Here is a 15,429-nt window from a genome sequence, read left to right on the forward strand (position 1 = left end):
GTGTTTTTGAGGTTGAAAACATAAAACAGGGAGCCGTTAACAGTGTCACCAGGAGAGCACATTGTTAGATGATGAGAGCTCCCAGACCACCTAACCCCCTGCTGCAGTCAAGCGTCTGGAGAACCTGCCCACCACTCTCTGGGAAGCTATTTTAGCAAGAAAGTTAGGTAGAACTATGAGAGAAAGCAGGTAGCCCGTGTCCTGAAATCCAGAGTTTTCCCGTCCTCCTCTGCTGCACCTTGGGCTATCCTCTCAATCTGGACTCCGTTCTTCTTACCTTTATTTATGTGGTTGGAGTGCTTACACCCTATAGAAAGGCAGCAGCTACCACTAGGCTTTGTCCAGTAGTTGACACCTCGTAGTAATGCAGGCCCATTGTTTCCGGGGCTTCTAGATTTTTCATTCTGGCAATCCAGGTTTGTATGTAGTTTTTACAAAAACGATGAATTGGCCAAACAAAATATATGTTGGCCAGACTTGGCCCACAAGCCATGAATGGTTTCTCATCACAAATGCACAATAAAAATCATCTCGGGTTTTTTTTTTTTTTTTTTGACTATGCATGCCTAGTTCCCAGCCCCCAAATGCATATTTAACTGCTTTAGCGAAATGCCCCAGAATGTCACGCCATCCTTCTCTTGGAGCTGAGTGTTGCCACTGTCATGCCACTGTCTACTCAGGCATTCCACTGCAGATCAGGCTTGAGTTTGCCCTGCTGTTTTTGGCACTATACTTAGGCCCTTAGCCAGCCCCAGGATAAGGGAATTTGCTCTGACTCCATTCCCATCAGATCTCAACTTTATACCTTTCCCCCCAGGCCTTTAGTTTTGAGGCTGAGTGCGTCCCGGTTGTGACAGCAGTGAGCAAGACCAGGAAGAGGTTTCTCTTCATCTTGCTTCAAAGGTTACACTCAGCCCTAAGTGAGGCTGAGACCTTATGATCAATACATATGGAATTCAGGAGAAGGATGCGGCAGTCGGCTTCCGTAAGAATGACAGCCTTGGAAATCCTACGGCAGTTCTGCTCTGTCCCATAGGGCCGCTATGAGTGAGTCAGAATCAACTCAGCGGCAGTGAGTTTGGTGTTTCTGGTTATGTGGAATCCAGTGACTTCTGGTTTTTGTATTGTTCTGGAGGCTTTTGATCAAATGCATTTTAGAAATGTTGCATCTGTGAGGCTATACCAAGGGACATCCACCTTTACCTGCCCTAATCCCATGCAGTAGGCCATGGTTGAAGCACATGTCCCTATTCTGGTCCAGGGAAACATTTTCCTGGACCAGTAACACTTGAATGTATTGGATCTTACAGGCTCGGGTTCTTGGCAGTTGAAACTAGCAGGATGAAAACTGGTATGTGTGGGACCTGGAATCCCTGGCCATTGGGGTGATCCTCAAAGAAGCTTCTTCTGAAAAGGAAGAGTATGTTCTCTGATGCAGTCTTACAGACTTACCTGAATTCAGAGAATTTCTGCCCTGAATTACTTCTATGCAGAAGGCTAGGCTGAGTGGGCATTGTTGTTTGCCTACTTAATTTAGCAGTTATATTTTGTACCAGATTATAAAATTTCAGAAGGACTTTATTCTCTCTTAGGAGAAATCTGCCCAGAGGCCCATACGACTACACCATTCATTATTAATCCTGGCCAACTTCATTTGCACTAATCATATTTTTAGCATCATTACCCAGATCTACCAGGTGTCTAGCAAGAGCCTTTAAATAAGTTCACAGCTCTTTTACCAAGGGAGAGCATGGGTATCCAAGGGCCACGCTGACCATAATGTCTGTTTCAGTTATCTTGGGCTAAGTTATGCTACAGTAGCAAATGACCCCAATTTCCAGTGACTTATAACAATAAAAGTTATTTTCTTTCTTACATTATATATATATTATATGGCTGTGGCTCTGCTCCAGGTCATATTCATTCCAGGACCCAGATTGAGAGCGGCCCTTGTTTAGGTCATGACTAGTCTCAGGGCCAAGGGAAAAGAGAAGATAATACAAGCTGATTCTTAAAGCTTCCTTTAAAAAGTGACACATACCACTTCTACTCACATTCCATTAAAAAAACCGTTGCGGTTGAGTCGGCTCAGACTCATACGACCCTGTAAAAAAATAAAACTGCCCCATAGAGATTCCAAGGAGTGCCTGGTGGACTCGAACTCCTGACCTTTTGGTTAGCAGCCATAGCACATAACCAATACGCCACTAGAGTTTCCCGCGTGCCATTTGCCAAAGCAAATGACCCTGATGTCAACCAGAGAGGGTGGAGAATGTTTTGAACAGTTATATAATCTAATACAGTTCTGCTTCCTCAGGACCTTACAATTTGGGTATCAGGCATCTGTTGTTGTTGTTAGGTGCTGTTGAGTGGGTTCCAACTCACAACAACCCTGTAAAACAGAGTAGAACTGCTCCAAAGAGCTGCTGGTGGATTCGAATTGCTGACCTTTTGGTTAGCAGCCTTAGCTCTTAACCACTGTGCCACCAGGGACCCCTAGTCAGCAAAAGTAAGTAGATACTGGGTGAAATCTGTGCCTGAGAACCACAGCAGCTGCCAACTCTCTCATCTGTCCTCAGGCCATGGGACAGTAATGTTTTTATTTCCCAAAGGACCTCCTGCCATCTCAGTGATATGTAGTAGCCCCAGTGGTGGTCAGTGTTCACATCAAGAACCATCATCCTCTTGCCGGTTCTTTTAGTCTCTTCCAAACTCTACAGCTTCCATGGTGCTTGCTTTCTAGGAAGCAAGTCGAAACACTGGTTCCCCCTTCTGGCCTATGGGAAAGATTCACAAGTAATGTTACTGCATGGAGCCCTGGTGGCGCAGTCATTGAGCATTCGGCTGAGGATCAAAAGGTTGGCAGTTCAAATCCACCAGCCACTCCTTGGAAACCCTATAGGGCGGTTCTAATGTCCTATAGCGTCACTATGAGTCAGAATCGACTCAGTGGCAACGGATTTGGTTTTATTTTTAATGTTACTACGTTGATCCTGCTTGTTCTTAAAAGCTACAGTCTCTACCTTGAAGCTTCCTCTAATATACCCTTTTAGCTCTTTTTTTTTTTTTTTAAATCAAATCCTATTGCCACACATTGTGGCTTATGTTCTCTAGAGTTAATTGGATTTTTGCTTCCTCATCTTAAATCATTACTCCAACAATGTCTCATCCAGTTTTATCTCGTCAGTGATGCTCTTACTCAGATTCTAGTCCTTGCCCCATTACTAAGTGCATTATTCTCACGATTCATGTTTTATTTTAACATAGATTAGGCCAATCACCTAAATTCTGTGGATTGTAATATAGTTTACAAGTAAAAAACAGCCCACAGCTGTTTTACCTATGGCACAGCCTAACACTTGCTTCTGATTTCTCTTGTCTGTCTTATTCCCCAACTACCCGTGACTCCACTGAAAACTTGAAAAGAAAATCCTTTTTTTTTTTTTGGAAAAGCATTATATTGTTATAATTTATAAATATCTTCATAGGGATACCTTTTAAGTTTACTTTTCATAGGTAGAGATTGTTTACAGATTTGATGAAGTAGGAAATTAAATTTACAACTTAAACTTAAAAGTTAAGGAAGTTTTCAGTAAAAAGTGGCACTTTACAAATAAATATAATATTTTAGAGTCTGTCTCCTACTAGACATTGAAAATATCTAGGATACTTGACCCCAGCTTTTAAAATAAAAAAGTTCTATGAGGCAACTTCCAAAAGATTCATCCTTTTCCTTTTTTCTTATCTAGATCACAAGAGACTCCTGGAGATGAGCAGCCTCCAGCTTTACCACCCAAACAATCTAAGAAAAACAGTTGGAGCCAAATTCATTATTCACACTCTCAACAAGATCTGGAAAATCATAGTGATGAAACATTTGATGTCCCATCTTCTCCAGAAAAATCGACTGTAAGTAGCTGCTTCAAATATTCTCACATTTCTTTGATTTTTTTTTTTTTTATCCTAAATGAAATTTATTTTGTACTGTAGCGTGTTTTAGCTGTGAGTTATATTACAGTACTTTGTCATGATACTTTTGGTCATGAACTGTGCCATGATATAAAATGGTTACAGAATTTTCTTTTATCGGCGTTTTTAAAATGCTTACTGCTCTAGAGGTTAAGTTTTTGACAGATTTATATTGATTTCAGTCTTCTGGCACAGTGGTAAAGAGCTCAGGCTACTAACCAAAAGGTCGGCTGTTTGAATCCACCAGCTGCTTCTTGGATACCCTATGAGACAGTTCTACTCTGTCCTGTAGGGTCACTATGAGTTGGAATTAACTTGATGGCAGCAGGTTTGGTTTTTGTTTGGTTTTCATTCTTGTAAAACATACCAATATTTCCAGAACAAATGTTGATAATTCATTAAATGCCAGTAACTTTACTATATAATTCACTTAGAGCAGAGAGTTTGTAATTTTCATGGACCTTTTGACATTGAGTACATGTTCTTAGAGTATGTAAACTCTCTTCTACAAAATATAATTATGAATTATTTGGGTAATTTTGCTTTAGAGAACATGCTTTTATCACAACAAAATGGAAAGTTGTTAGAATCCCCTGGTTTATGAACTTTTGTTGCTTTCTCAAGTAGATACGAATAAACCAAAAGGGAGATTTGTCAGTAAAGTTTAAGGATACGCTGTGTTCATGAAGAAGTATAAAGATACACAGAAAAATATGGATATGTTTCAGGAAAGAAAGTTAAAGGGACATCAAAGAATAAAATAAGATAGAGAGGAGGATCACAGCAGGTATTGGCAGCATGTAGGGTGAGAAGTTTGTGGTGGCCACTGGACTCTTAGCCCTCTCATTTCTCTACCAGTAGCCCTCTCACTGTTCTCAACTCTGTTCTCCCACACTCATTGCTCCACCAGCACAGACACATCAAAAAGAGATCAGAATTTTCATCAAAAATGAATAACAACTTTAGTGCTACCAGTGTGGTAATTGTCGTGAATCCTGTCTCATGCGCTCATGCATTCGTTCACTGATTAGTCGTACTGAGCTCCTGTTGCTTGGCAGACACTTTGGTAGTTAGTGGAATATGAAGACAAATAAGGTGTTGTCCCTGTTGTTAAATAATTTACAGCCTGGTGTGTTTATTCATTCAAAAATTACTTAAGTACCTGCTCTGTGCTGTGCGTTGTTTTAGGCTGTGGGTATGTAACAATAAAATAGAAAAAAAATAGCCCTGCTTTCAAGGGACTTACATTCTGGGGATAAAAGTGAGACAAACAGTAAACAAGGTAAATAATGTAAATATATATCATATTAGTATAAATGCCAATAAGAAAAATACAGCAGGAAGAGGGCTAGGGAATTTCAGGAGTAAAATGTTAAAATTTTAGATAGTGTGAGCTGGGAATGAACTGAGTGATAAGCCATGTAGGTATCTAGTGGAAGAGCAGCAAGTCAGCTGAAGGAATAGCAGGTACAAAGGCAGGAGTGTGACTGATGTGGTCAAGCAATACCAAGGAGCCATTGTGACTAGAGCAAAAGGAGCAGAGGAGGAGACAGGTAAAGGAGACGACAGCCAGATCATAAGAGCCTTCTAGTGTAAGGATTTTGTTTTTTAACCCTGTTACTTCCAAATTGATCCTGATCCCAAGTAGTTGCCTATTAGTTCCCTAATGAACCCCATAAACTGTGAGTATGGTGTGTGAGTACTGCGTGGCCATTGCAACAAATTACTGACCCAAGCAGAGAAGTAGAGAGTGCTGTGGGTTGGGGGGCGGGGGGGAATGGCTGGTGTCAGAAATGATGAAAAAGTTGGAGAATGGAGATGCATCAGACATCCACCTCCTAGGAACCAGCTTTCTGCTGATCCTGATTCTTATTCCTCAGGAATTTAGGCGAGTCTTCCTGGATTACCTCCCCTTAAAAACCATTTCTGAAACATACTCAGTGAAAGAAGCCAGTCACAAAAGGCCATATATTGTATGATTCCATTTATATCAAATATCCAGAATAATATGAAATTTATAGAGACAGAAAGTAAATTAGTGGTTGACTAGGTCTAGGGGGTTTGAGGGGTAGTGTGGAGCGACTTGACTGCTAATGGGTATGGGCTTTCTTTTGGGCATGATGAAAATGTTCTAAAATATATTGTAGTGATAGTTATACACCTCTGTGACTATGGTGAAAAACCACTGAATTGTATATTATAAATGTGTGAATTGTATAGTATGTGAATTACATCTCAGTAAAGCTGTTTAGAAAAAAGGGCACACATATGAAGCTGAGGGAACATGCCAATTCACATGACACCTATGAGTGCTTGTTGTATGTTAAGCTTCGAGCCAGGTTCTAGGGATATAGCAGTTAATAAGGACACACTGTTCCTCCTAGCTCTTATAATTGCCCATGGAGTGGCAAGAAGGCACTGGAGAATTATCTAGTTGAGATAGCTACAAGTTATCCTTCAAGAAAGTGTATTCTCCTAAACTAGCATTTCAATTAAAATTATGATTTCTTATATATCATAGATAATACAGAAAGGATGCTTCATGTGTATCTGAAGGACGGATTATAAATGAAGAAAATTATGTTATTTCTTTTTGTCTTCTTAAGCCTAATGGTGGTATTCCACATGATAATCTTGTTCTAATCAGAATGAAACCTGACGAAAATGGAAGATTTGGATTCAATGTGAAGGTAATCTAGAACTTATATTGTACCCAACTTTTTAAATTAAGAGTCATATTTGGTAATATTTCACTAAATACTCAACTTGCTCTATTTTAAGGGAGGATATGATCAGAAGATGCCTGTGATTGTGTCCCGAGTAGCACCAGGAACACCTGTGAGTTATCTTAAATTTGCAATTAAATCCTGTTTCCAAGAATATATACTTGTTTTATCATTTTTATTTGCTTAAATAAAGGAAAAAAATTAATAATTTCCTTTAATTTATCAAATATTGTTGGCTAAATTTCTGGGAAGTTAGTTTTTACTTGTTCACTGTAACAGTTTTTAAAAGCATTGCTTTCACAAAGAAGCTATATGACTTTTAATGCTCCTAAAGTATTAACGGGTCCTATCAAAATAACCCCTTAAACAACAAAATATAAACAGAGGTGTAGTTTGTTTTGTTATGTTTGCATGTTTGTTCTTCATTTAGCATAGTTTACATACATTATATTGGCCTACCTTCTGTTAAAAAAAAAAATTACTTTAAATAGAAATGATACTAGTGAATTTTTTCCCCATAAGGACAATTTTTAAGACTTTTTATTATGAACAAAAGTAGAGAAAACAGTTTAATATTCAAAATATATAAAGAATTTGTACAATTCATTAACAAAAAGACAAACCACCCATTTTGAAAAAATAGGCAAAGAATCTGACTAGACATTTCTCCAAAGAAGATATACTAATGGCAAATAAGTATATGAAAAGATACCCAACATCATCAGTCATTACCCGTTGCCATCAAGTTGATTCCGACTCATAGTGACTCCATAGGACAGAACCTGACCCATAGGGTTTATAAGGTGCAGCTGGTGGATTCAAACTGCTGACCTTTTGGCTGGTAGCCAAGCTCTTAACCGCTATGCCACCAGGGTTCCTCACTAGTCATTAGGGAAATGCAAATCAAAACCACAATGAGATACCACTTCACACCCATTAGGATGACTATTATCAGAAAAATAATGATGATAACAAATGTTAGAGAGGATGTGGAATCATTGGACCCTCCTCCATTGCTGGTGGGAATGTAAAATGGTGCAGCCATTTTTGCTGTCCCTGAAAAAATTAACCTAGAATTAGTGTATGACCCAATTCCACTCCAAGGTATATATCTAAAAAAAAAAATAAAAGCAGGAGCTCAAACAGATACTTGTACACCAAGATCCATTGCAGCATTATTCACAGTAGTCAAAAGGTGGGAACAAGCCAAGTATCCATGAACAAATGAATGGATAAACAAAATGTGGTATATCCATACATGGAATATTATTCAGTCATAAAGCAAAATGAGGTTCTGACTCATGCTACGACACGGATGAACCTTGAAAACATTATGCTAAGTGATATAAGTCAGACACAAAAGGACAAATATTATATAATCCCATTTACATGAAATACCTAGAACAGGCAATTGCATAGGGGCAAAAATGTATTAGTGGTTACCAGGAGCTAGAGGGAGAGGGGCTTGGGGAATTATTGCTTAAGTGGTACTGAGTTTCTTTTTGGAGTGATGAAAAACTTCTGAAATGAATAGTGATGATGGTTGCATAACGTGGTAAAAGTAATTAATGTCGCTGAATTGTACGCTAAAAATGATTAAAATGGTAATTATTTTGTTCTGTATATTTTACCACAATAAAAAAATTTACAGGAAAACATAATGAACTCATGTACCCATCATTCAACTTTAACAATTACACACTTTCTGTCCATCATGATAACAATTCTTGATGAATTATGGGTGTATTACCTTTACTGCTGTTTGTATGTAGCAAATAATTGCTTTAAAATTCCCATTTATGTTATCTACTATTATTAATTTCAGTTTTCTTACCTAAATGGTCTTCAAGGACTTTTAAATCAGCACCCTTTATCATTTAACTCTCTTAGTTCTAGTCCTAGGAAAGGTATGAACCAGCAGCCTGAGAGAAAGAGGCCAGCTATGCCTTTTTTGGTGTTTGCATCAACCTCATAGTTGAAGATCACAGTTGAGATTGATCAAGGACATCATATGTCATTTGGTTCTGGTTTTTAAGGACTTTGTTGGTTGCCAATAGCAGGGTACTCATAGAATATGCCTGACTTGAGCATAAACACAAAATTTATCATTGGCTGCTGACCAGAAGGTTGGTGGTTCTAATCCACCCTTTCTTGGAACAAAGGCCTGGAAATCTACTTCCAGAAAATAAGCCATTTAAAACCGTATAGAGTACAGTTCTACTCTGACACACATGGGATTGCCATGAGTCTGAATTGACTCGGTGGCAACTGGTTTTTTACAGAGGTGTCTCAAAAAACCCAGTAACAGAAATGCAGCCAGACCTTTAGAAGGAACTTTAAAAATCATTAAGACTCTATTTGTTTCTCTATCTCTTTTTAAGTAGTTGTTCCAGTCTTCTCTCTCAGTGCAAACCAGTTTGTACACTGGATCAGCCTTCTCTCCCAAGCCACTCCAAATAAACATACAGTCTAAATCAAAACTGTACGTAGTAGCACCTTCAAGCCAAGTCCTGTAACACCGCTACAACCACGAGCACACATACACTCTCTACCTTCAAACCAGACGGTGACTCCTAAATTGCTGCTAAACAGAAATTTGATGGCTACCGCTGTTCTGCTCCTCAGTCTGTATGGTAGGATATGATTACTAATAACCCCCAGATTTACGTATTACCAGCCAAACCGCCCAGAGTAACTAAATCTCTCAGTCCAAGTTACAAATTCCTGAGAAGGAAACCCTTACCAGACCCAGCTCGGATCAGATGTCCCCTTCAGGACAAATCACTTATGGTCAGGTCCATAGTTCTATTATTTCTCTGATATCTTTTACCTTAATTACTTGTTTTCTTGAAAATTTATAAGCAGTCTTCACTTTGCACAGAAGTGCAGGACCATGCAAGCTAAAACCAAGCAAAGTGATCTTGATAATAATGGATATAATATATAAAATTACTTGGGACCTGTTATACATGTGGAGGACCAGGACACAGCTGGGGGAAAATAATCCAAAGTCCATTACACTAAGATATTTTCTCACAGATTATATCTTTAATATGGCTTCATTATTAATCTGTATCAGGACTTTCCTAAGTACTCCATGTCTCAGCTGTCAATAGCATACATGGTCATCATAACGTAAACACTAAATATTGATCTAATCAACATTATATAACTACATTGGAAGGAAGGAGACCTGGTAGCGCAACAGTTGAGCACTCAGCTGCGAATCGGAAAGTGGCAGTTCAAAACCCACCCAGCCACTCCCCAGGGGGAAGACCTGACGATTTGTTCCCATAAAGATTACAACCAAAAAAATCCTATTGAGCAGCTCTACTCTGTCACATGGGATTGCTATGAGTCAGACTCGACTTGAAGATACCCAACAACATCAACATTGGAAGGAAGGGAAGACAGGAAGTATTCGTGTGTTTGGGACTGCAGATGAGAGGACAAAAGAGAGCTAAATTCTCATCTATCACAGTAGAAAATTAGTATATAATGCCTAAAATAGAAAACATAAGAAAAACAATATGGAAATGTTATTTAGAGGTATTTAACTACACCAAAAGATAAAGTGTTTGAAGAGTTGCCTCTAGAGAAGGGAGACGTTAGGAAGTAATACCAGTAATGCGTCTTAACCTTACAGACCTAGTCAACCCTTTAGACTAATGTATGACTTTGTTAAAACAAAGATTAAACAAAAACTTCTTTTAATCAAATATATATTTTTTGACTTAACAGTTTCACTTTTAGGAATTACCGCTAACAAAGTAATTGGACTAGAGAACAAAGGATACTTATACAAGGGTGATCACTGTAGTGTTGTTCAGGAGTTAAAAATTAAAAACAATCAAAATTTCTTCATAAGAGTTGATTAAATAAATTACACATTGCTTTGCAGCTTTGGAAATGATGATGTAGTTCTCTATTAATATGAAAATATGTCCATAAGATAGATTTATGGAAAAATGCAGGTTATATTTCCATATACCATATTTCTTTGTAAATAACACATGCCTTCTACATTTGTTTGCCAAACTGCACGTTATTTGAGTACAAATACAGTATATGTTGTTATGAGTTTTTAAGGTATGAATAGTGTACATAGAAAAAGTCTGGAAGCACTGCTAAAAATATTAACATCGTTTCATCTGGGCACGGAATTACTGGTACCTATCACTTCCGTATTCATTTTTTGAATTGTCTAAATCGTGACAATGAGCATGTAATGCTCTTACGATTAGAAAAGATAAACCTATCTTTATTTGCATGCCAGTTATAATAGGTAGTGAATGACACAAAAGAAATGCTGATTTTCTGAACAGTAAATATCAACAATTTTCAATTAAGTCCAGGATGTTCAGGGAACATTCTCTAGACAGGTTCATTTCCAGACAGAATCCTATGACTCTAAATTTTCTCTTTAGACTATACAAATTATTGGTAATTTTTCCTTTTTGCCAGGTAGAACTATGTGCCATAAATATTGGCTGAATTTTGAATAATTTAAACCATAGGAATTTATCATTTTTATGTTGTTTTGTTAATTTATAGACTACCAGTGTTTATGTTGGAAACTACATTTTGAATCATTGGGGAAAATAAAGAGGACAGAGTTTGAAGTATTTTAATGTCCTTTTTATATTGGACACCTTCTAACGTAGCTAAAGTAATTCTCAAAGTCATGTTTTCCTTCCTATCTTACAGTCTTTGAGCTATTAGCTGTTGCTCCAGCCACATTCATATACAGTTTATCTAGACTTTCCAGACCAGAGTGAAATGCAAATAAAAATTTTTACCTCACAAGAGGAAAGATAAGTATAAGAGAGCTCCCTTCAATGGTGAGGATTAAAAAAAAATTTTCTTCGTTATAGCATATTGTTTAGTGTGATGCCTTATTAGCCTAAATCTCTGAACTGGAAGTAAGAAGATTAGGTTCAAGCTTAAGCAAAGACATCAGTGGATTTATACAAGGTGCAGTAAGAGAAATTCATAGCTGTCCTCTCCCTAACGCATAGACTTTCCCCTGTTTTCCACCAACTGCACTGACCACAAAGTAAGGTGAGAGACAGCTACAGCCCGTTACATTTCTCCCAGTATCATGATGAGCTTCCAACTCACCACTCTTCCGGTATCAACAAAAACCTGGGATCCAGTTGGTGCACAAAAGCATCACAGTGCTAGCGTACAGAGGGAATATATGACTGTCATCTGCTTCACTACAAAAGAGAGAAAAGCAACTAGAGAGGATGATCATAGCCTTATATTTGAAGTTTCCAGAATTCGAAGCTTTGGATTGAATTATTTCATCTTGACAACAGCTCCGAAATAATCACCTGCTCCATTTTCAGAGTTTCAAGTGTCTAAGATCATGCGGTCCGTAGGAGCAGAAGAAAAACTTGGCTCCTAGACCAGTGCTCTTTCCACTAATGATAATACCTTGTTGGATTTTACCTGACTGTGTTTATGATGGAAACGCTGGTGGCATAGTGGTTAAGTGCTGCAGCTGCTAACCAAGAGGTTGGCAGTTCGAATCCGCCAGGCGCTTCTTGAAAACTCTATGGAGCAGTTCTACTCTGTCCTATAGGGTCGCTATGAGTCGGAATCAACTTGAGGGCAGTGGGTTTGTTTTTTTGTTTTTTGTTTTTTTTTTTTTTGGTGTTTATGATGAACTTGAATAGCTGTTTTTTTCGTTTCTTCATGCCTTGCAACAGGATATTCCATTTTGTGTAAGGCCCAACCCCATCATTTTTTTCTCTCTTGTCAGTTTATCCTTCAACCTTGAGTCCCATATGTTCTGAGAACACACTATCCATATTTCTGTCCTTTCTCTTAGATCTTTTACTTTAATTGCTTGTTTGATTTCTTGATAATTTATGAGCAGTGTTCACTTTGCACAGCAGTGTAGGACTGCCAAAGCTGAAACCATGCGAAATGGTCTTGATACTAATGGGAAAATTATGATTGTTCCCATTACTTTTAAATTTTTTGTCAAAACATTAAAAATTCTCTTACTGCCTGTTATAAATACATATTGAAATCAAAAATAATAAAACTAAAATTGGTTTAGTATATAATTCAAAACATTAGAAACATTGAGAATTGTACTTCTTTGTGAAAAACTTATCCAGGGTAAGTAGTTTGAACAGTGCTGGCTTCCCTCTTCTGGTCAGACAACTTAAAATCAGTGAGCTTCTCTTCTTACCTTGGCAAGTTGTCGTAACCCTTTGTAGGTTTGGACCAGCTTCCAAGATTTTATCCTGTGCACTTTTAGTGTTGTCAAATTATCCAAGAGTTTCTTCTCTAGGTCTCTAGGACTTCTTCACCCTTCTTGTCACGATCACTTCTCTCATTGATGTTGATAAGTTTCCCTTCATTAAGTTGTTAAACCTCAGCAGTGTCAACATTCCTAAAGTCAGCTCTTTCTTCTATACCTCCATAAATGTTCCATTCAGATTTCATTACCACTTTTTTTTTCTTTGCTGCAATTTTTTGTCCAGTTCCTTCTTTAACTTATCCATTTTCACATGATTTTATCACTGAGAGACAAGGAGGCAACTCCATGTTCTGCTGTCTGTGCATGACCTGAATGACAGATGTGCAGTGACTAGTCATTAAAAGACTGATTGGTCACTGATCGTGAGATGTGTGTTATTTACATAATAATTTGTGGCCTGAAAAGCTAGCAGCAAAATTTGTGCTTTATACAGTTACTCACAGGCACTACGTTGTGATAACTGAAACTTGAAGTGCGTGATTGGGGATTGGTTTTGTTTAACTGAACCACAGTAACTGAGATCGGTCCATATCTGGATTTATAAGGGCAAAGTGAGGGCTACCTGTGTGCATGCACCTCGAGATCCCTAATCTTGTCGGAGACCCTAATATCTAGGCACATAAGCATCACCAGGAGAGAAGTTGTTGAATGAAGAAGGAAAAAAAAAACACAGTATCCTCGTGGGAAAGCTAGATTTCTACTTTTTTTAGTAGATGGATGAACAGATAGATAAATTCCTTTATGTAGTTTTAGTTCTCCAGCTGCAGAGTCCGTAAAGATTAATTTCTGTGCCTTACTTTCAGAAAGCCACATGCAAATTTGAAACCTCATGTGCCTTACGTTACAGGCTGACCTCTGCGTCCCTCGATTGAATGAAGGGGACCAAGTTGTACTGATCAATGGCCGGGACATTGCAGAACATACCCATGATCAGGTTGTCATGTTTATTAAAGCCAGCTGTGAGAGACATTCTGGGGAACTCGTGCTCCTCGTTCGTCCTAATGGTGAGTACTCGGGGTGGCAGCACATGCGTTTCTTAATTCACCGGCATGTTTTACTGTACACGGCAGCCAGAGTGAGCTTTTTAACACAGAAGCTGTATCAGATCAGCCTCTTTACTCAGAACACTGTGGCTTCCATTTACACTTGAAGTAAAACCCAAATTGTTGGAACATTTTCCTACTGCTCAGCCGCACTTGCCCTCCTCCAGCTGTACTGGCTCTCTTGCTGTTCCTCAAATGTTCCAGGCTGTTGTACTTTAGGATCTTCATACTTGGCTCTTCCTTCTGCCTAGAAAACTCTTCTTCATAATTTTTGTATGACTTACATCCTCACTTCGTTTACGTCTCTCTTCAAATGTCATCCGCAAAAAAGGCCTCCTGCCCTCACGACCACAGCTAAAATAGCCTCCCTTTTCCCCCAGTTGCTTTAGTAGTAGTAGAAGGTGCTCAGTAAATACTCATTGAATGAATAAATAAATGTTGAGCTCTGTTCCACTTTTAGAAAACTCCATAACAAGATGCGATTAAAGCATTTTGTTTGTTTTTTTTTTAATGTATGTTTTTAGTAGAAATTGTCATCTTGACTGACTATGTTATCTTCTGATCTGGACAACCGACTTGCTGGATCTTAGTCACAGAGTCCCAGGTTTGGAGAGAGCTGAATCGCCATACGCTAGCTCCTTTGCTGATGCCTGAGCCTCCACTACAGCTTCAGGAATGTCCTGCCCGTGTGGAGTGCTCAGTGGCTCCTGAAGCTGTTCGCTCTTCCTGTGGATGACTTGAACTGTTAATTGAACTAAAAATGCGTATTCTTTCAGTTCCATTGTCCCTAATTCTATCACTTTGCATTACACAGAATAAGTTTAATCACTCTTCCTTCAATTTTTTTGACAATAACTACCTAATCTTACCAAAAGACTCCACCCTTTCTCCAGTTTAACAATCCCGGATCCTTCTGCCAATATTCATGTGCATTGTTTTGAGTTCCCTCAACACTATATTGTTCTCTGGAAGAAAACCCTGTATGACTGTATCCCAGCATTGGATATATTCTTCTAGTTTTGCCCCAAACCGTTTGCTGTTAATCATAGTTTTAGCCACAAGAGTCCTTATTGGTTAGTGCCGTGTTACCAGTCATTGAATATGTACCGCAGAGAAGTAAAATGTAAAACTCTACCTGTTCCCCTTCATTACTTTGTGTCATCTGCATAATGCAGGTTGTTAATGAGTCTTCCTCCAATCCTGATGCCCTGTTCTTCTTCATATAGTCTAGCTTCTCGTATTATTTGCTCAGCATACAGATTGAATAGGTATGGTCAAAGGATACAACCCTGATGCATACCTTTCCTGACTTTAAACCAATCAAGAGGACTTGAAGCACTTACTAATTAAGATTAAAGACCACAGCCTTTAGTATGGATTGCACCTGAACATAAAGAAAACAAAAATCCTCACA

General features: G+C 38.4%; 1 protein-coding gene across 9 annotated transcripts in view; it reads left to right on the top strand.

Moving 5' to 3' along the window:
* Nucleotides 1-15,429, top strand: part of PTPN4 (protein tyrosine phosphatase non-receptor type 4) — a 239,006-nt gene that overhangs the window by 182,500 nt on the left and 41,077 nt on the right. For all 9 annotated transcript variants that reach the window (XM_064287299.1, XM_064287297.1, XM_064287296.1 and 6 more), the window contains 4 exons: nucleotides 3,750-3,909; nucleotides 6,576-6,659; nucleotides 6,751-6,807; nucleotides 13,820-13,976. In XM_064287299.1, the coding sequence (XP_064143369.1) occupies nucleotides 3,750-3,909; nucleotides 6,576-6,659; nucleotides 6,751-6,807; nucleotides 13,820-13,976 (458 nt within the window). The remainder of the gene's footprint in view (nucleotides 1-3,749; nucleotides 3,910-6,575; nucleotides 6,660-6,750; nucleotides 6,808-13,819; nucleotides 13,977-15,429) is intronic.

Source organism: Loxodonta africana, chromosome 6 (assembly GCF_030014295.1).
Source record: "Loxodonta africana isolate mLoxAfr1 chromosome 6, mLoxAfr1.hap2, whole genome shotgun sequence".
NCBI classification, from domain to species: domain Eukaryota; kingdom Metazoa; phylum Chordata; class Mammalia; order Proboscidea; family Elephantidae; genus Loxodonta; species Loxodonta africana.